Source organism: Calonectris borealis, chromosome 19, assembly GCF_964195595.1.
Source record: "Calonectris borealis chromosome 19, bCalBor7.hap1.2, whole genome shotgun sequence".
NCBI lineage: Eukaryota > Metazoa > Chordata > Aves > Procellariiformes > Procellariidae > Calonectris > Calonectris borealis.
Window position 1 is genome coordinate 3,942,255 of NC_134330.1, and position 24,874 is coordinate 3,967,128.

Sequence of the window (24,874 nt, forward strand, 5' to 3'; positions counted from 1 at the left end):
ATGTCTAAATACGTGAAATCTTTGGTTAGAAGAAATCTTAAGTTGACTCTTACTGGTTGATAGCCTAAGAAAATATATAAAAAGCAGAACAAGTTTAAAATCTATCATTTAAACTGTTTCCTACTTGCTGATTTAAATCATGACCAACTGATTTCTGCGGCAAACCTGGAATTGCTTTCCTTTCCCTTCCTCTCTTTGTCCTGCTGAATAGCTGCATCTTGCTGCATTTTCACTCTCACCGTAGGCTGGCAGAGAACCCAAAGCGAGCTGATTTTGTGAGCTTGACTCCACCTCATGCATCACTCGATGCTGGTTTGCCTCTCCGCTTCAGTTCAGGACTGATGATTTCAATTGATTCTCCCTCTGTCCAGCCCATGCGTCTTACTGTGCCTACGCTATTAACAGCATCGTCTCTCCAAGTCAGAAAGATCTGTACATTGTCAATCCACTGCTGTCTAAGCACTATCCAGTGTTACGTAAAAATGTTTAGATACTCTGTTCATCAGCTTTACTCAATTTCCACTTCCAATCACTTAGACTGACAGCAATATTTTTGTCTAGAAGGCTGTGCATGCATAAACTTGTTTCTGTTCAGCAATGCTTTCCTTTCTCCTGTACTTTCTGCCTCCACAGTCTTTAGGAGAGAAGCTACACTAGAGTAAGTCCAACAGTACTGCAAATGCAGCCCGTACAGATGCCATTCGATCTAACAGGCATTGCCCTGCTGTGTGGAAAAGCATGAGTTTCTTGTTTCTTGTAGCGTTTTCTGTGTTATTGTTAATGATTAAAGCAGTTCTGAAAGTAAACATCTGTAATTGTTCCAAATACAAGATGACATTTGTTGCATAAACTGGTTTTAATTATTTTGTGGCCATGAATCCTTTTCTTAAATCCAGGACAGTGGTTTCATAAACAAGGAACTAATCCAATGGCCAAAAGCAAAACACACCCAAACATTTCCCTAACTTTCCTAGCTAAGTTGAGATAAACAACAACATACAAATTTTCAGAACAGATATTATTTTATCTTTGAAGACAAACATTTTTCGTGCTATTATTTTCAAAGCAAAATTAATACAGGCTGAACTTTAAAATAGCTGCCTATTTCAGCAGTTTCAGCTAGAAAAATGATCATTTTAAGCTACTAAAAAAGAGTATGCTGAAAAATTTTAAATGAAAACATTCGAGCTGCACACACTAGAAAACGTTTCCTTTAAATTAGGAAATTAGAGCATAGAGCTTGCAGATTTTGACTTGTTTCGAAGTGAGGATTAACAGCAGGCTAATATCTACAGTTCAACAAACATACAGCATACAAACTACAATACAAGGTTATACAGTATAGAACATGAATAGCATTCACTAGAGCCCAGAAGCATAACACTGAGTATTTCTTTTCCTTCAGAAGTACCTAACATTTAGGATTTAGGGAATATTCTTTATTCACATATTTAAAAATATGCAACAATTTAAATACTCGATTCAGAAAGAACACGGTATGGAAATATCCTTACCAAATAGAGCAGAAAGGTGTGGAGACCTGTTCCAAGTCCAACAGAGGACAGAATGCCTAATCCTACCCAGTAGGCACACCAGAAGAACTTTTTCTCCATATACCGCACATACTGAAAAAGAAAAGTCACAAAAGAGAAAAAAACCAAGAATGGTGATATCTCCTAGGGGAGAAAGTTAAAGCTACAAACTAATGCAGATAGTTATCTGGATTACAATAACTGAAATAGAATCCTAGATACTTCTATTTGCAATTTATTACAATTACAGCACAGACATGTACAGAAAATAGCGCACTTTCAAAAGAAAAGCCCACGTGCCTTAGCATCAGCAAGTTTCCAAGGAGATAGATGAAAAATTCAGGTTCAATAGTAGGGGGGTGAAATCCAGAACAGGCATACTAGGTGTGAGCAGTGAGCAGCAAGCCCCAGACAGTGTCTACTTGAGCCCAAGCAGCGAGCAGATAGCTCAGGGAATTGCCTGAACAGATTAAATAAAGGAATAGAATTAGCTGCACTCTCAGTTAGTCTGTTGAATGCTTTATCTTGGACCAGTGAGTAACCAGGTTTGTTACTTTTAAGAAAAGATTAAAATGTTGGTTGTGTGTTGCACATATAAGTGAGGGGATATGAGAAAGTCACAGCAAATTCTGGACATAAAAAGTCCATAAAAAGTACACTGGGGAAACGGGAAGCAGTATCTCCCTCTCACTGCCATGACAGCAACACTAAGAGGATGAGCCAGGCCATCAACTTGTCTGTACCACAGCCCCGAGAAGAGGTGCCATTTTATACCATCCATGGACCAACAGCACCAAGATGAAGTTTACCAGTCTTAACCAGCCTTCAACCTGCCAGGGTGGAAAAAAGTCTTGAAAACGGCAAGTGAAAATCACAAATATACTTCGCTATTCTGAGTATGCTTTCAGAAGAAAGTGGCTCATATTCAAGCATACATTGACGGTACACAGAGATAGATAGAGGCACTAGCAGGACCCGGGCTTCAGGGAAGGAGGTCTGGAGGAAGGGGGATGGACAGATACCTGCTGGCACACATGACTGAGACCCCCCAGAACGGAGAGCTCCAAGCACCGGCTGGACGCTGCAGGTCACGCTCCCCTCGCCAGTCCCAGAGGCGCAGGTTTGCTCCCAGCAGGCTGAAGGGAGCCTTGAGCAGCCCTGCTCTGCGGAGCCCTGGCGCAGAGGAGTCCCAGCAGCCAGCTCAGGGGCCATGCGCCTCAACACCAGTTTGGCAGAGCCATCTAGTGGCAAATGTTGAGTGTGTCACGCTCTGGCCGCCATGGTGACAAGGCCACCAACCAGGACAGCAGGTATTTGTCCATCAGGAACATGCCACCAATTTATCATCTACCAACCTGCTCTGCATGCAAGTGCTTAGGTCTCAAGCATGGGATTGAGTGAGGGTGGATGCGATGAGCTGAAGCAACTCATTTCACTGCATTTCAAGACCGGTCCTGGGAAGCCAGGACTCCAGTTCCAGACCTGCATATCCCTCAGGCAGCCAGTGACACACCATAGCAGTATGGATGTCAGCAAGTTCTCTGAAACTGGGAACCCGCTGATTTCAGAGTCAGAGTGGTAAGATGGTTTGGTTGCACAAGGAAATGCTCTGCACGGTTTAAAAGGGCTGTCTGCCCTCAGGGAAAATCTGAAACTCAAGGAGAAACGGGGAAGGGAGAAGCGTAGACAACACCATCACCTTATGCTTAAGCAATGGCTTACACTTCAAGTGATGCAAAAGCATCAGTCTTCACGTACTCCAAAGCACAAAGAAGGTTTTAAAGCAACCATTTTAAAACAATGGGGGTCTAAGGAGCATTGCAGAACCAGATTTGAACCATGAAACCATTTCATGTCTAGATATGTGCCTATCCTAGCATGGGACAGGGGTCAGGAGACCCTTCCATAGCAGCAGAAGAAACATTCCTCAGGAACCACGAAGTTCTATCATGACTCAGTTTAACATTTTATCTCAAGAGCTCACACCACTATTAAAAGCTTGTTAACAGCAGATGTGAAGGAGTGCTGCAGCATCAGAGGTGTGCTTATTCAGGAACAGATGAGAAGTGGAACACCTACAGATGCAACAGAATAGATCAAACGATACAGCTGATCGTGCTGCATCTCTAAAACGCAGCTCATCCACACACAACAGAGAGGAGTCATGACGTGAAAAACAAATATCCTTAGTGAGCAGCAGTTCAAAAGATACATTACAATTTCATGAAGACCCCATTCAATTCCCAGTACATCTACTTTAGCACAGGGACAGGAACTTATTAGTCACTAAGGAAAGTAACTCGAAAACCTCATACCTGTTGATGTGTTCCTTCAATGTAATACGTAGCTGTAAGCACTGCAAGCGTCAGTAAAAAAGAGACCAAGATACTTCGCCGATGCCACAATCTTAAAAGACAAATGGCAATTAGGGTTTTTCATAATTGAGCATGCATTTCAAAGTAACTTAGTTATCCCTGTAGACTGGGTCTGTGTGGATGTAGTCAGCGGGGACAATGGCAGCTGAAAAGTTTGCTATTATAAAAGCATAAACCTCCCAAGAAAATATCTGGGGAGTCTTTATTCTTTATGGAAAAATTTCTACTTCACTGTCAAGTGAGATCAAAGTTCAGCCATGCATGCTTTTTTTTTTAAATAAAGAAAAACAAGAAAAGAAACACAATCTGAAAACAAATACGCAGCTTCTGCAGCCAAGACAGTCTCAAACACAGGGCCATCAACAACATCCATGGTTAGGCAAAGTGCAGAGCAGGCACTGTGCTGGCCCTGGGCAAGGGATGAGCTGTGGGTGGAATACAGAAGTGCTAATTTCAAACTGTGTGCTGGTGGGTAGAACCACAGTGACAGTAAGAGGAACAAATCTTTACGCTATTTTGGTTCCCCTGACCTATTGAAATTAGTATCTCTCATAACAGCTCAAAGTTTAATAAATACATTTTAGCTAATTATGAAGCTTTAGGAAGCTACTACAGTAAGTGGAGAAAAGTGTTTTCCAATATAATTTGATACCCAATTACTTTTGAGCCTGTTTAGTTTTACATACACATTCTGCTTGATGTGTATGTGGCCACACACAGTAGATTAGCAAATACATTTATTATTTTCTCGGAAACACTATTATATTATCACCTAATGATATAAAAAAGCAAGTGCTAGCATCACTTAAAAATCTCAGACATGAAATAGCAAACTATGACTGTAACTTATCTATTTAGACAGAAAAAGATAGAAATATGAGATGTGTAATACAGGAAAACAGTCATAAATGTTTCATATTAAGCAAACTGAAAAAAGTCACTGTAACTTTCCTTTAATTTTAAAATAATTTGTGCTGCTTATATTAGTATGAGAATTGGATTTTCCTGTGATTGTCATAATTTAAATCACAATTTACTCAAGTGGAACACAGGATATCATTAAGAGTCAATCTGAGGTTTCAACTTGATAGCTTATAATAGTGTTATTTTCTGTAAAGATACTGTCATGCTAGTGCTAGACAACATAGATATGCTGCACAATAGAGGATGCAGTGCTATCTGTAACAGAACTTGATGTCTAGGAAGCCAGGTAATAGTCAGATCAAAATAAGACCTCAAATGTTACTTTTGCTGGGTTTAAATAAACGCTTGGAGGTTGTCAGAAACGGCTAATGTAACACCCGATAAAACAGTTCTCAAAGAAACAATTCCCAATGCTAGTTGAAAGAATGCACATAGTAAAATAAGTAGGTTTTGGGGTTAGATTTTGGGGGGACGGAGGGTGGGGTGTGAAAGGGGATTAAGACTGCACTACGTAAACCTGGTATTTTTCATACAAATAATTTCAGAAGATCCAAACGGAAAACAGAAGTTTCTCTCAATGGATCTTATGTGTCAGCACCTCGAACCTAGCCCAGAAGGGTCAATGAACATAGCCCATTATCACCAATCTCAGCTCCCTCTGCAAAGGAGCAGTCCAACAGCTAGGATCACCCAAGGGGATATTAGAGCCTATCTTCTGACTGGGAAAATGATGTAAACTCAATCCCAAACACAAGAGATTCCAGTTACCAAACAAGCACTAGGATGGCTGCTACTCTTGGCTTTTTCAGTTGCCAATTTTACCCACGTTTGCCTTTTGGCACTCCAAACCCTCTCAAGCCTAGTGCGTTAAGAAATATCTATGCATTTCAGCATTAGTAGGGGATGTTAGGACGGCTACTCACAAATTTTTTAACTGGAATAAAAGTCCATTTTATCCAGCGTGTAAATAATGCTTAGGGAAAGTGCTTTAATAAATCATTTCCTGCTGTGAAAGGGACCATGTAGCTTACAAGCAAAGTCCTCTTTGCAGCGTCATAAACATCACTGCAAGTTCCACGTAATCCTGAACCCTGCCCTAGCTGAGCTATTTGAAGATTATTCAGTGATACTAACACATACATTAATAGATCGGTACTTAACACTGCAGTTGTAAGTACAGTATCTCTTCCTTAAGGATCCCAAAACACTCCTTCAAATTGGAATATTCAACTCTTCAGAAAGGAAGTTTGCAATTTTCTTCCATTGACACCTTATTGTATTTACACTTATGTAATTTAGGCAGAAGGTCTGAGTACACAGCTAGAAGTGTGGTATGTTCCAGTTGCCACCTTTAAGGTACAAAAATAAATATGTTTTCTGAAAGAAGAATTTTAAAGTGAATCATCAGGGAAAGCGAGATGTCAGAATGACCTACTGAATCAAAGCATAGGTTTCCCCAGAATGCTTAGTAGAAGTTAAAGAAATGATCTTTACTTTATGGTCCATTCCTTCAAGTTTATTAGAGTTTCCAGGAAAAAATACTGCAAGGTAACAAGCGGTTGTCTCCACAGTACAATATTCAACCTCTCTTCTCGGTCCCTTCGCTTCCGTTCACTCAACAAAGAGGAATCTGCAAATGAAAAGCAACAGAAATGTAAAAGCACAGGCTGACAGTTCAGATTCCATCCCACCCAAAAATATACTGACTTTTTTTTTTGGCTTTGTTAGGAAGTTAATGTGGGCTCCCAGTCATCTTTTCCACTCAGACAAAGCATTTGCTCTAAGGGCATCAGAGATCAGGTGACCTCCAGCAAAGGAAGTAAGGTGGCTTTTTTCCTCCATGTAGCTGACAACCCTTCAAGAATCTAATTGGCCCAGGGTGCAAAAAGTCTGGCGTATCTATTAGCGTTTATGCAAGGTACTGCACTGCTAGTTACAAACCAGCTAATACATTAGGTCAAATGCGACTCAATCACCCACTACAGAGACCACATTTCACTTTGAACTTTTGAATTTGATTCTCTTCCAAAGCTATTCTCAGACTTCTCCAATCGAACTAGATTGAATTACATGTGCTCTTTACACACTTCAGTCACCGTGTAACTGGATAATAGCATCTACCCTCCCAGTCAGGATCCTCAGGCCCTGCCACGCTGTTCAGATTCTCCAAAATGAGCCCAGCAGACAGGAAGTGCTCCCATGAAAAGGACCTGCTTTTATACTGCAGTCCTTCGCCGGACTGACACTACACGTTTGGCTGCTTTTTACTGCAGTGATTTGGTTATAATGCAGAGCTCAACACTACGGTAACACCAGTCACTGTACACTACCATACAAGTATAGAAGAAAGGTTCTTCTAATAAATGTGTTATTTTGCGCTTAAAATACAGTTCAGGTTAATAAAAACCCTAGCTATTTTTTGGATGAGAATGGCTTGTTCAAAGGTTGTCAAGCTAATGAGCCGTAATAATTTTTAAACTTTTAAAGAAAATGAATTCTGAAATAAGAGAAAAAAAAAATCACAAAACAATGGAAAAAATAAATAGACACCAAACTTGTTTAAACATCACTACACAAAGTCAAAACACATGTATTCTGTTTTGTATACATTTAAAGCACTGCAATACATTCATAAATTTTAAATTTGTAAAAAGCTGTTGCATTTAAATTATTAATCTAATCTGAATCCCCAACATATTGTAACTCAAGATGTATTATTTCAGTCTTATTCCAGTAATTGAATTTCAGTCTTATTCCAGTAATTGAAACATGCTGCCTTATCAGATGCTAATATTTACATAGAAATTGCATACCTCATTAGTCACATAGCCCATTTAATTTTGTATTCTTTAGTTGTAAGCATCAGTTGCTTTAGATGAACTAACAGAAATCCTACAACAGCAAATACTGGATAATATCCACATTCCCTCAGAGTTACAGAATGATTTAACCTTTTAAGTAAAAGGCTTTGATTTGTTCCATACATACACCCATACAGTTCCTCATTAAATCTTGCTGCATTCATTGCGTCAAGAATTTCTAGTCTCTATTTTTTCACTTAATATGTCTAATAGAAATGCTTCAACCTTGTTTTTTATTACTTTGTTTTTAGTAAAGGTCATAAAAGACAATGGTGTAAGACTGAACACAGCTTGAGAAATCACTTGGTTACAAAACTTAATTAAATATGGAACTGGCACATTCAAAGCTGACAGAAAAAAAAAGAAAATGATTATAATTTCTATGCTATACTACACAGCACAGATAATTCAGTGACACAAGGCTCTTCATGAGAGCTTCTCAGGTCATTTTTCATGAGTCTCAAACATTAACCCAAGCCTACTTCAGACATACCAGTACGAAAAACAGAGGCAAGGTAGGAGATAAAGTAGTTAACTGTTTTGTTAGTAATTTATCATTGAAACTGATAAATTGTAGTGAAGCTAAATGTCAACAGAAAAGCTAGAAATCGGGAGACTAATAACTGGATTTTTGCCAGCGTAAACCAGATTTTTATTACCAAGTGCTAACTTTTCAGTGCCAAAGGGTGGGGCTGTATAGCCTGACTTCTACAGCCATGTATTTGTCAACATAGTTTAGTTTTTTAGCTCAGTCCTGTTGCAGCCCCTGTTGGTACCCAAGTCAGCTTTACAGGGCACACATGCATGTGAACTACAGAATAAGAACTTTGGAGGGAAAAAGAGTATAAAAGAAAACTGAATGGAAATACACAGCATAAAACTATTCTGTGGCTTTACAATACATAAATCCTCTAGACTTCAGATTTAGAGATGACTGAAGTTTCCAAGATTGATTCAGGCATTGAGGCCCTTTGCATTATCTGGGCAGAAAGTGCACCAACAAAAATTCCTTTTGAGTACTGTGTGAGTATTGGCCATTTTACACACCAAGCTGACCAGCTGAGAACATTAAGTCATTTTCCACCTACCTATAAAGTTTCCATTGTGCTGTTCTTTGATCATTCCTATGCGTCTCTGGTCACAATCTGTTCCATTCTCTGCCATTTCATAGATCAGTCACGTATGGGGATCTAATAGGAGAACAAAAACAAAAAGCATAATGTCTCCATTTCTGGTTATGAAGACTCCATTTACTCTGTAGTCAAAGGATACAGGCAAACATCCAGCAGTTCTCCAGATCCAAATTACAGTTATCCTGCATTACACCATTAAAAAGGAGAAAGTGATTCAATTCCCACAATGACAAAGATTAAAACATTTTCACCTACATAAATCTAAATTTTTCACTTAAATGACAAAACTGTCTCACTCCTAACAACTGAACAAAAGCTTGTTAAACAATCCCTTCTACTATTCAGCCCACTGTTTGGGCTCCAGTAGCAGCAGACCTTCATATAACCCTCAGTTTAATCCTGAGAGAGAGGTGCTTAGTATTTGATTCTCATATTAGAAAACATCTATTCCGACACTAAGCTTCCAAGTAGTTAGTATGCAAGTAGACCTCAAAAACCTCACAGCCTAAAAAAATAGCCCTCAATGTGGTAACTAAGATACAGAACTGCATCTTATGTTTTGCACAGTTTAATATCTGTAACCAGAAAAGGTAAACTCTTCAATGGAAAAGAGCTCTCCGATGGAAAGCTTTTTGAAAAGTGTACATTCTGCCTGCTAGTTTAGCCTCTCTCTAGTGAGATCAGCCTTAAAAAGTGCAAAAGAACAGCTGTGGTTTTCCTTATCCAGGAGAGTAAATAGTGCAATAATTGGAAGCCAGCATAAATCAGAATGTTGCAAGAGCTTTCTTTTTTTTTTTTCCTTTAAAAAAAAAAAAAAAAACAAAAACCAAACTGAAAAGCTGACAATTCTTATGCAATCAAACACAAAGAAAGTAGCCAGTCAGACTCCCTGCTTTAAAAATCCTCTCTTGAATCTTAAAACAGTTTCTGGAATTTTATTTTGGAAAAAGAGTCCCACAAAGCTAAAGCACCTTATTTGCATTACGTTTCTCCCTGTAAGCAAACATGATTTACAGTTTTTGATATGCTGCTTTTGTTGGACAGAAAAGTAGTCCAGTATTAAAATGACAAGCTGTACAAAACTGTCTAGTAGAGGAAATTAAAGTTTTACAGAAAAAATACTTCCCCTTTGATTTATGTTAGGCTTAAGAGCCAAGGAGCAACTCAGGTTTGGTAAACAGAAATGAGATTGCCCCTTTGATTCAGACTGCAATAATTTTGTCAATTTTTTTAATAAAATGTTAAAAGATTTCAGATACTGTATTTGCTTAATATTTCCAGGGTTTCACAAGTTAGTTTTAGACAGATGTTCTTCTAAGCATGTATAAGCCTTGTGCATTACTTGTAATACAGATAAAACTGCTAGCTAGAATGAGATTATTAAAGGGGTTTTACTTAAAACCCAATAGTCAAAAGTATCAAGGTCTCGGGAAGGAGTCCTTCCTCCAACACCTCCTTCCTGAAACGAAATGCGCAGAAATAGAAATCTGTCTCGTTAAACAAGCTAGCGGAAACTAATCTCTTGCATGTTACAGTTTTTATTCACTGAAACTTGGGCCCCAAGAATACCCAAACCACCAAGAAAATTAATAAAACAGCCTTGCAAAAGTTTGCTTCTGAAAAATGCTGAAGGGCTCCATAGTCAGCCAAGGACAACAGAGGACTGACCTGCTGCAGTAAGAGCTCTACAGCATCGTTCTGCAGTCACTTCCAATCAAAGGTTTGCTCTGAACTGCTAGTCAAACACGAGAGAAACGTGAACCTCTTTCCCTCCTCAGATCAGTTTTATAGCAGCCTGACACCCTGGAAGTCAGGGGAATTACACCAGTACTTAATTGAGGATAACTGCCCAGTTGCTAGGGTGATACAAGGATCAAATGTTTAGCCATCTCCTAATTTCATTAGGACAGTAACTCCCTGTAGATGGTGGAGTGTTTTGTTTCTACTGACCGCACTTGTTCGTGGTGCTCTTATTTTTTATATATATATAAGTATTTATATACATATACAATATAAGCTTATATACACACATACATATGTATATCACACACACACATTACACACACAAAGCTCAAACTGCAGAGGGGAATATTTAAATTGGGCATCCATAGTTAGAAAGCCTGGTGTTCACAGAAAGCTGCTTAGGAAGCAAAAGCCATCAGAGCCGTTCTGCACACAGCCACACTAAAAAAAAGGTTCTGGTTTAGGGAACTTCAGTCACATTTTGTTGGCTTAAATATAACAAAGATTAAAACAAAACAAAAAAAACTTAAGTGGAAGCCACATGTTCCTCATTTTGAAATTCATCTTTTTTCCTTGTGCAAATCCAGCCTTCAAAATTGAAGTCTCAATTGGTTTGATCTCTGCTCAGCTTAATTACATTTCAAAAAAAGTTAATTTACTGTAATACAAACTGCTCTCCATGTTTGATGCTAAAATCTAGGCTGTGCGCAACACTCCCTCTCCATGAACTGAATTCCACTGCAAACTGTTAAACATCTTACTGGTACATAAAGATCATCAATCTTTAGGGATTTCAGGTGCGTGTTACGTATGTATTACAGCTTTCACAAGCCCAACTACCAGAGCCAGTTTTACCCTGCCTGCTTGGAAAGGCACTAATCTGGGATTAGCTTTGCATAACGCTACCTCAAGTACACAAGTCAACATTTACAGCAAAGCAGATAAATAATCCCCTTGCACACTTCTGTGGGGCAAATACTTGTTAAGAAGGTCTTAAGGTTCAACAATTCTGCAGAAAAGCTCTAAAAACTTGTTTTTAAGAATACAGGGAGAGGAGATTTGATACCTATCACATGGCAAATCCGAACAGGCTGCAATTCAGAAACCAAACCCCTACTGGTTTCAGAAAAAACTCCTTGGTTTACCAAAGTTTAATTATACTTAAAGTATCTTAGCATAAGGAACTGGAGGATGTGCATCCAGAAAGCTCAGCAATCTGATCTGTTGCTCTGTTTGACACCTATAGGAATCACTAGTCCTGCACTAATGTCTCCCCATGGAGATTAATTGGAGTAGGAGACTGACCCAAAATGGAGTTATCCTTCATTAACTGAGTCCACATTCTGAAGTCTACACCAAATCCATGATAGCTCACCACAGGAAATTAAATTCCATCTGCTAAACAGAACTTCACTTCTCATGAACGCTGAAAAAGACACAGAGTCCATATCTAAAAATAAATTTGCCTAATAAATTGAGCAGTTACCAGCAAACATAAAAATAAACTATTTCAAAGAGTGAGAAAAACAACTTTGAACAGTTTTTGTATCAGAGTTGCTTAGATCATTTGTTAGAGCTGTGGTCACACAATAACTTCTTTGTAGGGCTGAACAAATAGCCCACAATACACTATTCAGCTTTAGTGCAATCCATAACATGAAGTATAAAAAGACAATTATTGCTAGTCAAAATGTAAATTGGTCAACAAAAAGGGCTTATGGTAACTGTGACTGGCACTTCACAGCATAAGCGAGACAAAACATAACAAGCTATTAGAGCCTGAGAACATAACAAAATTAGGCACTGCAATCTCTGCACTCCGTAATCAGAGAAAAAGGACAAAAGTCTCTTCTTTCTGAAGCTCTGGGGAGGCTGCTGAAGCACCCAAGTGTTGGGTGCGCTTACGTAAAAGGAAACACTTTAAGACAAGGCAGTTGGGTGCTTGCACTCTCACTTGGAGGAGCAGATCGGGGGGACTCAGGTTCTGAACTAAGGATTTTTTTGAGGACTCTTTTTCGATGTGCTGGAACAACAAGGAAGCTGTTAAACTATTTTAATGATATCACTGCTTTCCCAGACATTGTTTGAATCACTAATTCTTACCGCTTCTTACTTAAAGAGACCCTGGAACCCTGTCTGTCATCTCCATCAAAGTTACTTGCCATGCAGCTGCTAGAACTAGATTTATAGCTTAGACCGTTCTGCTGATGTTTGCTCCCAGCCACCTTAGCAACACACCATTTTCAGTCTTTTGTCATTTCTTGCATTTTAATACACATGCTCCAATCCTGCTGGTATCCTGCTCCTTCTTTCCTCTCTACTTTTCTGATAACCATTCCTTCTTCTTTATCTACATCACTGTTCTTCAATTACAATAAAGAGAACAAAAGATTAAAAACCAGACTTTCACAGGTGGATAAGTAATTGCACTAAAATAGACAGTGTTACACATCTGTAATACGGTTTTGTTTCAGTCATCAAATGCTCTACATAGGCAACCATTTACACAGGGAATAAGTTAACAGTTTCTTGGCAAAGTAACAGTTCGGAGAGCACTTTCCCGCACAAGTCAAAGACTGCCTGGCACATGAACATGTTTAGGTAAAGGATGAGATCAGTCTTGAAGTGAAACATTACATACCCTTTCAGCTCCGTACAACTATGTCACTCTTCACTACTTCTTCTGTATTTGAAGCCAGTGGAACAGACAACTATGTCCTCAGCTCTGTAGACATTCAAGACCAAAGCGACTGCTCTTCCAAACCTTCTGTCCCTACAGAGTAAGATAATACTGTTCATCATGTGATACAAAACTGACACAGGCCCTAACTTGAAGGTTAATAACTTTCCTAAAGATGACAGAACATAGAAAAAGTAACTGCTTGATTTTTTCCAGTCCTTTAACACTCATGGGAAACATTCAATTAAAATAAATTAGGACACATCTGAAAGACGTTCCAAATCTCCATAGATTTAGCTATAACGGGTTACTTTAATATGAGTGCATTTATTCCCATACTAAAAATGCTCTTCTAACTAAAATAGTTTAATCCCTCAAAGGAAAAGTAACTCAGTTAAAGACCACAGGTTTCCATTTTGTGGGTTATGCCTCTGTACACCAGACCTATTTTCCAATTCCTAGCCAAATACCTTTCAAAAAAGTAATCTTACAATTTAGAGTTAAAATTTCCACTCTTCCAAAAAGACTTTGGGACATCTTTTAGGAAAGAATGATTTAATATTGTTGTAACACAAGTTTCAGGGATGCTGCGCATTTTCTTTTGAGGTTACTAAAAGTTCTGTCCCTGCCTTTAAGGCCACATATATTAAATTGTTCTCCCTGATGGATTTTCTCAGGTGAAACATGAATATTGATGGTTGTCTGTGTAGATCCAGCAGTAGAATCAGGTGCTATAATAATACAGTAGAGTCACTACACAATAGATAGATGAAAAGGCATGGAAGATGGTAGGAAAGATAAAATTCAGGTTGTTTGGGTCTTTGCAGTGGTGATCTGCTGAAACTTCAAAAAAAAAAAGCATTTAAATAAAAGAAAGGAAATTGAAATAACTGGGAACGTGAACATTATCAGTGTAGCATCTCATGCAGATCACAGATCAGTTCTGCGCTCCTTACTGGCAGGAGGCAGCAAGCCTGGGGTGCAGATAACAGCTTACTGTCAGACTGCTCCTCTGCCGACTGGGACAATGCTCAACCTGCTGAGAAAACCACTTCAAGGTTATCAGAGAGGGTGAAATACGCTGCTGAGAGGGTGACCTGAGGAGATCACAGGAGACCTCCTTAGTGTTACTGCTGTGCTGCTATGCTAACTTCAGTTTCCCAAGTGCCCAGCCCAACTATATCCAGATTTTGAATGAGACAGCATTATAATACAGCGTACTTCATGCCCTCTCTCAAACAGGGACGCAGTGACAAGTACTACCACAGCACTGACCAGTGCCACAACGACGTACCTCCTGGGGAGGGCACGTCACATACGCCCAAGCAGCCCTTTCAGCAAAACGGATGACTTGGAAACACTGATACGAGCAGAGAGAAAGGCTTTGGAGAGAAGGGCCACACAACATTGGAAAAAAGACCATAACTTAATATTCAGGTGACTAAACAGACACAGCATCTTTTACACCCTCAGTTCCAGAGGGCTATACAGAAATCCACGCACATACTATCTGCCAAGTACTATCTCAGACTGCATTCTGCCTTCAGAAGGTGGCAGTCAAGCTCTCCGCCGTCAGCCTCCCTATGCTTCCTAAAGGCACAGAGGAAAGAAAGGTCACAGGAATTGTCACAAGATGATAACATAGCCTGCACAAAAAAGGCCTGCTAAAATTTGACTAGGAAAGAACAAAGAGTTAGAAAAATAAGAGTATAAACGCAGCCTTAAGAATCGCTACCTCTGACTCCTCCAGCAGGTGGTGGAGAGTGCAGATTTGGTAGGAACTTTGCCTTTAGCCTATCTTGTAAGTCCGTCTTGCTGGGAGACAGTTTCCCGACAAGAAGGTGCTTGAACCTGTCCAGCCCTTATAGCCAGAGTGCTTCTTCTCTAAGAGGAGGTACAGCAGAGATGAAAGGGAATGAACAGAAGTACCTAGCAGACCCCACAGAGAACAGTAGCTGAAACACGCTCCTGAGATGACAACTTCTGCTTTTCGTAGACGGTAACAGTCTCTAACTGGAACCAATTCAGGTTACACTATGGCTGCCTTCGCCATTCAGTGAGAATACACTGCTCATACAAGTGAATCACAGAGGCTAATTCTGAGCCTTGAAAGAGAGAAGAATATTCTTTGAACAAGTTTGAAATACACTGAACAGTCGCTGCCTCACTAATAACGTCTTACTGTCTCCTGGGTCCACCTAGTCAGTGCAGCACCAAAACCAGCAAGGTGCTGCCCCGTGACTATGGTTCCAACCTGCTATAGGAATAGAAAAAGCTTAGTGTTGCAACAGCTTCAAGGCTGTGCTCTTTGTTCTCATGGAATGGCAAAGTCCATCCAACTCGCGCTTCTCCACAAGTAAGAGAAGTTAAAGTTCTAACCTTCAGATAATAATACATTTCCCATCATCATTATACCGGAAAAACTGGCCTACTCTTACCATACATCAGGAGCAACAGTTTTTTGTTTTAAAACCAAAGCTTTTTAAGAAATAAGAGGAGATCTCAAAATATGCACTAATTACACAGAGGTATTCACAGGACGCAGTCAGAAACAGTTACTACATTCAAAAGACATTCAAAGACAACCACAGGGAAAAACCTTTAAGGTGGAAATACTGCAGACGTTCCAGCCAAAAAGCTTGCTTCCAGTATACTCACCTTCCTCATTGCTACTGCCCACTTAAAAGCTACTAAGTCTCCTCCTATCCCTTCCCACAGAAATTACAAGTACCATTGATTTCAGCTGTTAAGTAGGACAAGAAGCTTAGCTCAAATTAATAAGTAGTGCTCACCTCCCACTGCGCAACTGAAAACACGTTTTTTCAAACTCTCATCTGAAAACACAGGATGAAGGAATCATTACAACTATCACTTATGACCAATAAGGAACAAAGAAAGGTCCATCCCATGCCGCAGAAATAATGGATTGAAAGAAAGAGGACTGACATAATGAAGCCCATTTCAATAGGTAAATTAATGCATTAAGAAGAGCTTATCTATGTTATCATAAGGTAAGATGGTATAAAGCAGTCGACCTATCTAGCAGGAACTGGGGTGAAACAACCTTAGAAAAGCAGAAGTCCCAAGAGTAAAACAGTACCAAAAGCCACTGCTCAAACAAAATGCACATGCTCCAAGGCATAAAAGAGCAATATCACATTCTCTCCACCTCAGAGCGCTCAACCCATATTAACATTAACTAAACCAGGATACCCACTTGTTGGTAAGCACATGGCAGAGAAAACAAGGACAGGAGAGAACCCTGAAGAAATGTCTTATGTGCAGTTCAAAGTGGATAACCTGGATTCACAGCACTTTATAGATAAACAGCCACTATCAAACAAACTTATCACCCCTTCCCTCAGATCACCTACGTGACTTGCCAAACACCTAAGAGGCAAAACTGGAACAAAACAGGAATCGTACTCCTTTATTACGTTCTGTAATCACTAGGTGACATTGGCCAGAGAACTAAAAACCAGACAAACACATCTAGGCGCTTAACTTCAGTCAACAGATGAGAGACATTAAGAGTCTTCACGGATTTGGGCCTAACCACCCAAGTCCACGAGACAAGCCACAGCCTCTAGGAACACGGACAGTTGGCGTGACGCGGAGGATGCGGTCAGCAACCTGTGGGAGAGCACAATACATTTCTACAGAAAAGAGAAGCAGACAAAGACCATCGGTATCCGACTCTTCGCAGCCAGAAGGATGAATTTCTCACTGTGTCATCAGGCATCGTCCCTGGGGCCAAAGCAGGGCGATTCTACCATACAGTTTCCGGGGTTTTGTCCGGCGTGACGGGGAGGCGTCCCGAGCAGAGCAGGGCTCCGGCGGGACGGGGATGAATTGGCAGCAGCGCAGCTACCGCCCTAACGACGGCGACCCTCCCGCCCTTCCCGCGGCCTGGGGACGGCTCTTGCCCCTCCCGACCTCCTTCACCCTTGCAACGCTCAGTCTGCGGTCGCCTCCCTCTCACCCACCCACCCCGCCAGCTCTCCCGGCCGGGCCGGGCCCCTCCCGCCGCCCCTCCCGGCCCCAGCTCTGCACAACACCGCGTGGGCCGCCGCTGGGTCACGCCGCCCCGGGACGCCGCCGCCCCCGCCCGCTGGCGGCTCTCCCCCCGCCGCCCCGGGGCCGGGCCTCCCGCCTCGCTGCCCCGCCACCAGCGCAGCCCGGCCCGGCCGCGCGTGTCACCATGGAGACGGGGGGCGGCCGTGAGGGGAGCGGCCGCGCGGTCGGTGCTGAGGGGGCGGGATGGGGGAAGCGGGGCATGTGCCGCTGAGGGGAAGGCGGCGCGGACCCCCGCCCGCCGGGGAAGGCCCTGCTGCAGCCGAGCCGAGCCGAGCCGAGCCGAGCCGCCGACCGGCCCCGGCCCGGCCCGCAGCGCCGCACTCACCACGCTCCGCGCCGGTAGCTCCCGCTGGGCCCGGGCCAACCCGGAAGTAGAGACGGGGCCAAGTCTGCCCCTTCCCGCCCACCGGCGCCGCATCACTTCCCGCGCGCCGCACTGCCCGCCCCTCCCTCCCGCGGGCCGCGGCCGGCGGTCAGTCCTCGTCCCGCCCCGCGCTGGCACGCGCCGGTGGCGTCACCTCCGGGCGACGGCGGGGAGGCAGCGGGCTGGCGGGCGCGTGGCAGGTAAGCGGGGGGGGGGGCCGCCGGTGCCGCCCCGAGGGCCGCGGGGACACGGGCCTCCCCGCCGCGGCGGCGCCCCGGGCCCGGCACGGTTCGTTTCGCCCTCGGTTTTTGCCTCCTTCTTCCGTCGTTTACCCGATGCCGGCCTGCCCGGTGCGGTCGCTTCCAGCGGGGGTTGCCGGTGCGCGGGGCCGTGGCTGCCGCAGGCCTCGGTGGAGCTGGGGGCGGCTCTGCTCCGCCCCTCGCTCCCGCCCGGGAGGTAGCCCTCAAGTGAATTTTGGGTATCGACTTTAAAACCACACCGTTTTACCGTTTCTCTCACCATTTTTAGGAGTAACTTTCACATAATTTGCGTTTTTTTTCTTAGTTTTGTTTCCTGAGTTGGAGCCCGTCGCCGGTAGGTTGTGCACCGTCGCCGGTAGGTTGTGCACCGTCGCCGGTGACGTCTTTGGGATGAGACAGCTGTCCCTGGGACAGTCACAGGCCCAGGAGGGGGGTCCCGAACACCCTTTCCCAATGCGCGAAGATGGGAGAGTTATTTTTTTAACGAATGTTGTCTCCAGAGAACCAGGTGTGCTCTCACAAGGTGAAAAATGCTCGAGTGAATTCTGTCTTTCCCCCCCTTTCATAGGAGACTCCAAAAGCCGTCATGGATTATCTCTCCAAACCCGGGTTCCTCAGCGTCATCGCTGGAGTCGCGTGCGGGGTGTGCCTGGGATGGGGCATTCGCGGGAGGCTTCTACGGCGGCCCAAAGCCGGAATGGCTGCGCCTGCGAACAACCCCGGGAGCGAAGCCAGCATCATGGGAGAGTCCGGGGAGTTCAAGATGGTGCTGATTGTCCGCAACGATTTGAAGATGGGAAAGGGTAAAGTAGCGGCACAGTGTTCCCACGCTGCCGTTTCTGCCTACAAGCAAGTTCAGAGAAGAAATCCCGAACTCCTGAAACAGTGGGAGTACTGCGGACAACCGAAAGTGGTCCTCAAAGCTCCCGACGAAGAGACTCTGATCCAGCTCCTGGCTGACGCTAAACACCTCGGACTGACCGTGAGCTTAATACAAGACGCGGGTCGTACTCAGATAGCTCCAGGCTCCCAGACGGTCCTGGGTATTGGACCGGGACCAGCTGATGTAGTAGATAAAGTTTCTGGTCACCTAAAACTGTTCTAAACTGGGGACCAAAGAAATCTGAATGCATTGGTGTATATCAGTACTGAAGGGATAAAATCCAAGTTTTGGGATTTTTCCGTATGTTCTCAGTATAAATAAAATAACCAGGTTTTGTAAGAGATTTAAATTTGCAAAGGTTTCTTTAGCTTCTGTATTGCGTTCTAAAGTGGGAAAGAAAATGCTAGGCTCAGTGGAGTTGACAAAAGTAGAGCTGGCAGAATTTTACTACCCATAAGAACGAACCCAGTATATTTGAGGATTTTGCACTTTGTCTGGTTTACTCGCTGAATAGAAGCATTAATAAAGTTTAAGTGAATTCGTCCCATGTGTTAAAAATGACAAGTTCCCCCTGTCTGCCTTACAGGAGGGTTTTTTGAAGAGATACGCTCTTTAATTCAGAAAAGATGAGCTGCTGCAACAGTTAAGAATTGCCCCATACAGCTGGGGGTAGCTATAGCCAGCTTCCTGCACAGTTTCTAACAGAGTAACTGACGCAATAGCTTGTAACCGGTATGAGACTGACCAAGTTAAACAGGCTTTGCAGCCGGTAAACAGCTCTGGGGAGAAGCTGTAAGCCATGCTCCTTTCCGGAAGGGTCTGTGTAGCTGCTGCATGCGCAGGAATCCACGAGCAGGTCAGCGTTCCCAGTTTAGCCAAGGTATAGGGAATTACCCTACATATAAAGAGGTTGTCATACAGGGACTAACTTAAATCCTGGTTTACTTGGGACTAATGGGTTGTTTTGGGTTTAAGGAAGCACTTGATCACAGAAGTTACTGGACAGTTCAGGTCATGCTGATCACGGCTTGTGTAAATTCTACCCCTGCAGCTCTAACACTAAAAGGCAAGTTCCCCGCACTTCTAGCGAGGCGGACTTTCTCCGAGTCAGTTTTATAACAAAGCGGTTTTGCGAGAACTGTGCTGTTGAGGGCATTTCTTTTACAGCCTCTCAGCCACGTCTTCCAGTTGAGTACCTATGAAATATGTTGTAGAAGAGGGAACAGAAGGCGTTGTTTCCATCAGCCAAATTTACAGACCCAGAGGGAATGTCAGAGGGGTTGAAATGCAAGCGCAATAAATACAGAGAATGGAGAAGTTTTTATACTGCACCTCTTATTTAGGCATAATACTTTTCAAAGACTGACACTACTCACTGCAGACTCTTGAACAAAGACCCACAGCCACCTACAGCCCCCCCAGAGGCCAACACCCACCATCACACCTGGAACTGCTGCAGTGCTCGGCTGCCAGGATGACACAGGACAGCTGTGGAGTCCGCAGGAGCAAGGAGGAAGGTTATTCAGCCTCACAGCTGGAACCCTGAGGACAGCTCCTGGTTAAGAGACAGACGCTTCTACAGCTATCGCAAATACGGCCAGTGCTGTAACACTCATTACACTCAAATATGACAGTATTCATAGAGAAACATTTAAGTCAATTTTATTTGAAGCTAAATATATTTAAGGCAACTTACATACCTAGAACATGATCTCAATTTAACTGACACACCCTACTAAATCCTAATGTATCATCTAGTCAAATATGCTGTCGTTGACCACAATGCAGCCAACTCTTGAAAAGTGCTATTTTCTTCTCTCTGGCATAATCTTTCTATAGAAAAAGCATTACATATTTTCTTGTATCGCCCCCTCAGTGCAAGACACCACTAACGGGTCTCCATTGGTGCTCTCCTAATGGCCCCTCATACCCTTGAATGTACACACTTGCATGCCCCACACTACTAGCACTGTAATACTTGGTTCGAGTTCAAAGGTCCTTTTTGAAGACAGTAAAGTGAAGGCTACCACTATGCAGCATGTCCACAGTCCAGTAATTTATTTTTAAATTGAGTAATTTCAAATTGCACAAACAAAACTGAACAGCAATATGCTTGAATTCTCTCTTCTGTACACTCAAAACAGTGATCTAAAACACCACAATATCCAACATACACAAACCTCAGGGCAGGGTTAGTAAATACACAGATTGGAATCATGGTGCTCTGTTCCTGAATGGAATGTCCCACAAAAGCACAGGATACAGCACAACATAAGGTCATCTGTTACATATGGAGTGAGCAAAAAGACACTAGCATTTTCTATATGCATAACTGGAAAAACCTGCATAGGTTAAGGAAAAAACTTTTACTCATTTTAAGTCAGGCAAGGTTGTCTGTACGCATTTTAAATTCTTTTAGAGCTATGCAATCCAACCAGGGTAGGATATGCTGATTAGTGTTGTCTCTTGTCAGCAGTCTTGCAAGGTCAAATACAAGTATCTTCGCTTTAGCTTTCTCCGAATATACAGTGAGACTTAAATGCATTTAGAATAGACAGTACGTACTGTAAGCTGCTCACATACAATGAACTTAAGATTCAATATTAGAGTTTAACACTATAGAGTGCAAATCAGAATCTTCACAATAGACTTAATGGTAATAAGCAGTCCTGCAAAAGCCCACTTGAACAAAGTTGTTTAAACTATTCCCCTTTTAAAGTAAAGTCTAAATGACATGGAATGTGAAAAAGATTTAACGTAAGTGATTCAAATAGTTTGCGCTAGAAAAAACAGTCCTTCATGAAATAAAGGTTACAAGAACACGAGGCAGAACTCTTGCTTTTCCCTGTTATGAGTTAAAGCGGGGAGGGACGGTGGAGTTTCAGTAAGAAAATACGCTAGCTCCAAACTGACTTGTGCTGCATCTTACATGCTGTACCCAAAGCCAGGCTGCGGTTGCCCGTATGGAGGTGCAGTGTAGCCATAGCCAAAAGGTGCTTGTGGAGGAACTGCGACACTGGGTCCTGCTGTCAACATTAGCTGTGGCTGACCTGGAAGACAGAACAGTTTCATCTTTATTCCTCGGTACCGAGAGTTCAGTCAGCAGAATTCCTGCAACTTCCCTACAGACATTTGTACGTTTAACAATAAGTCCCTATTGACCTGCTTTAGGGTCCTCAGCAGCTAGAATGGCTATTTTCCCACAAAACCTCAGGATGACAGAGTATATGGCCAAAAATACTACACTATGAAGTATGGAGACACTGACACATTCTTGAAATCTGGGGCAAGTAGTTTAAGTTCTTAGAAATCTGACGAGGAGAGAGAAGGGAACAGCTTCCTATTCCTTCAGCACCGAGTTTGCCTTCCAGAATCAGTTTGGCTTTTGAACAGCATTTCCTGCTCCAATTGCCTTAGGAACTCTGCTTCATTTAAGGCCAGAGTCCTATGCTACGGTGAGCCTGATGCGAAGGCTTTACCCCTGCAGTCCTAAAGTACAGAAACACCTTCTAAAACATTCTCATACACCACATTTACTACAATGGAACAGTTCATTCTGGAGAATTACATCTTTGATTAAGTGTCTGACTTTCAGCTACTTATGATAACAATTTAATAAGACAGCCCAATAGTTTGCAGCTGTAATAGCATATTAGGCCAGGACACATTTCCAGACTAGCAATTCAAACATATTAAGAATATTAAGCATGCATAAAGACAACTGTTAGAAGATTTTTTGCTCTGGAGACAGTGTAGATCAGATTACTTCTCATGTTAGTACTCAGAGCTAGATCTTGAAACATCACACCCAGTGGCTTTATGGCTAATATTCCACAATTATTGTACTGCTTCAGAGTGTGGTGACTAGAGATGTCACCTCTACACTGGAGGCTCCTTTATCACTGGATGAAATTTATATTTGTAACTCTTACTAGAATTAGTGGAATAACCTGGATACAAAGGAAATACCCAAGATAGAAGTAAAGCTTGTTGAGCAAGATCCAGATAATGCACTTGCTGGAAGTCTGGAATAGTACAGCCTCTACACTCCTTTTCTTTAGAAAGCATATCCTTAATGAGCTAGGACAATCCTAAATCCTGCAGCCCATATCCAATCTTAGCAGCAGCAGCATTAGAGTGGTACTTTATCTAGTATTTTGGAACACACTGCTTTAAGACTTGATTTCACACAAAGAGCATTTCCATTTCCAAGGACTTCCTCGGGAAAAACCATGACTAGAGAAGTGTTGTTCTAAAAGTGAAATGTGTTACTGACAACACATGAACTAAAGCATTACCATAAACAATAGGTTGTGTTTCTGTAGCTTGCTCCTCTTCCTTTCTCAAAGACTCTGATGCATCCAGTTTATCCACCTGGAATTGAGACCAACAATTAAAAAAACTCCTCTAAAAGAGGTACTTATTCATGGCAGAGAAGTGGAAAAGCCTTAGTGGTATGTTAACACCCATCAAGAAAAGGAGACCATTTACAAGTTAAGATCAATTCAAGTAGCAATGTTGGTACTGGTGCAGTCAAGATTGTCTGTTTCCTGAAAGAAACCCCTAATTGAGGGATTTGTGGAACTTCTTTGAAAGCTCACTCCAGGCTGAAGCTTTGTATGAAAGGTCCCATACTGGACTAGAGCTACTTTGACGTCAGTAAGCTCATCAGTCAGTGTTGCTCCAACTATTTCAAACCAACAGCCTTAGGACACAAACTCAGATTTTAGCACAATGTCAGCTGGAGACCTTTGGCACTGGAGCAATTGCTAAGATAATGCCCAGACCTGGAGAAGTTTCCCTGAATATAACACTGAGGCAAAGTAATCTGAAGTTGGTATTTGTATACAGCAGACTGCAATAGCATCCGACATGTCACTTGAGCCTCAAGATTTCACTTTCCAAACCCATTCACTCATGCAATTTAAGTTCAAATGCAGAGAATGCATGTGTATAAGACTTGCTTTTTTCCACTCTAGAACTGTGTGGCAGTCAGCCTAAACCCACAAATACTCAACTTGTTCGAGCTTAACACACAGTAACAAGACAAGACTAGCCAGCTTCACTCTGCTGCACAGCAAGTACAATTGTGCTGTTAGCCCACCCCTACAGAAAGGCAAGAGAAGAAACTTGTTCTGTAGTGAAATGTTGCTCGTTCCTAAAACAGATCCAAGGAAACTCGGCATTACTACAGTCTAAGGCAGGCCCTGAAACTAAAACCACAAAAATTAGGTATTGATATTTTACCTGGGAGATAAGATTTAGAATAAAGTCAGAGACAATCATGCCAATTACTTTTTAAGACAGTAAGACAACTCACAAACCAGATTAGTCTTTCATTTCAGTGTCCTTAATAAAGGAGTTTGAAGACAGGTTTCCTGTACTTACACAGGGTCGGCATTTCTTACTCACAGCTATAACAACATCCATGAGTTGAACAGTTTTCAGCTTAACTGTGCTACGTTAGCAAATATTTGCAGGCAGCTCTAACTGCTTTCTTCCATTTAGTTGTGAATTACAACATGTGTTCCATAAACCTGTTAATTTGTAACCTCAATTAGAGGCATAAATCCAGGAAGTGGCATAAGTCCTGCGCTTTACGAGTTCATTCATTGACTGGGCTTTTACGGCAAGCCTTTTTGTTGTGTCACACCAGTATCCGGCTTGCTGCTGTCAAAGTGCACAGGAGCGTATGCCAACGCTTCAAGACTCATTTCCAGACACTGTGCTGAGAACCGCACTGTTTTTAACTCAAATAGCAACACACTGAACACAGAAGCACAAGTTTAGAGATTCAAATCCAAGGAGAATGTGCAGAGTTTGCTACCAAGCAGAGGCATTTGGCTTACGCACATTTGGAAAGCCTCCAGCCCAGGACATTTAATGCATTTTTGATGCCTCCCCTCAGAGCTAAACAAATATTTACAGTAACAAGTGCAAGTTTGAAACCAGCCTGCAGGATGGTTCTTACACCAATTGCTTGAGCATCACCAGGTTCAGTACCCTACACGCTTGTAGCAAGATTGTTTTAAAGGCTTTTCC

General features: G+C 42.3%; 3 protein-coding genes across 8 annotated transcripts in view; 1 reads left to right on the top strand and 2 right to left on the bottom strand.

Annotated features, from left to right (window-relative positions):
• The window catches only part of VMP1 (vacuole membrane protein 1), a 70,962-nt gene extending 53,225 nt beyond the window's left edge, over positions 1 to 17,737 (bottom strand). The window contains exons 1-6 of one of the 5 annotated variants that reach the window (XM_075168459.1): positions 17,651 to 17,737; positions 13,210 to 13,341; positions 8,781 to 8,882; positions 6,326 to 6,461; positions 3,848 to 3,938; positions 1,515 to 1,625 (exon numbers count right to left, since the gene is read on the bottom strand). In XM_075168459.1, coding sequence (XP_075024560.1) covers positions 1,515 to 1,625; positions 3,848 to 3,938; positions 6,326 to 6,461; positions 8,781 to 8,856 — 414 coding nt within the window. In that variant the 5' untranslated portion in view covers positions 8,857 to 8,882; positions 13,210 to 13,341; positions 17,651 to 17,737. Of the gene's footprint in view, positions 1 to 1,514; positions 1,626 to 3,847; positions 3,939 to 6,325; positions 6,462 to 8,780; positions 8,883 to 13,209; positions 13,342 to 16,040; positions 17,175 to 17,650 lie in introns of those variants that run through there. The other 4 variants (XM_075168461.1, XM_075168460.1, XM_075168462.1 and 1 more) reach the window with 4 other exon arrangements.
• A 65-nt stretch (positions 17,738 to 17,802) lies between these two features.
• Positions 17,803 to 19,189, top strand: PTRH2 (peptidyl-tRNA hydrolase 2). The gene is made up of 2 exons (XM_075168464.1): positions 17,803 to 17,889; positions 18,518 to 19,189. Exon 2 carries the CDS (start codon positions 18,536 to 18,538, stop codon positions 19,052 to 19,054), a length of 519 nt encoding a protein of 172 aa, XP_075024565.1. The 5' UTR covers positions 17,803 to 17,889; positions 18,518 to 18,535; the 3' UTR covers positions 19,055 to 19,189.
• A 1,684-nt stretch (positions 19,190 to 20,873) lies between these two features.
• Positions 20,874 to 24,874, bottom strand: part of CLTC (clathrin heavy chain) — a 33,945-nt gene continuing 29,944 nt past the window's right edge. For both annotated transcript variants that reach the window (XM_075168451.1, XM_075168450.1), the window contains exons 31-32: positions 23,131 to 23,206; positions 20,874 to 21,882 (exon numbers count right to left, since the gene is read on the bottom strand). In XM_075168451.1, the coding sequence (XP_075024552.1) occupies positions 21,758 to 21,882; positions 23,131 to 23,206 (201 nt within the window). In that variant the 3' untranslated portion in view covers positions 20,874 to 21,757. The remainder of the gene's footprint in view (positions 21,883 to 23,130; positions 23,207 to 24,874) is intronic.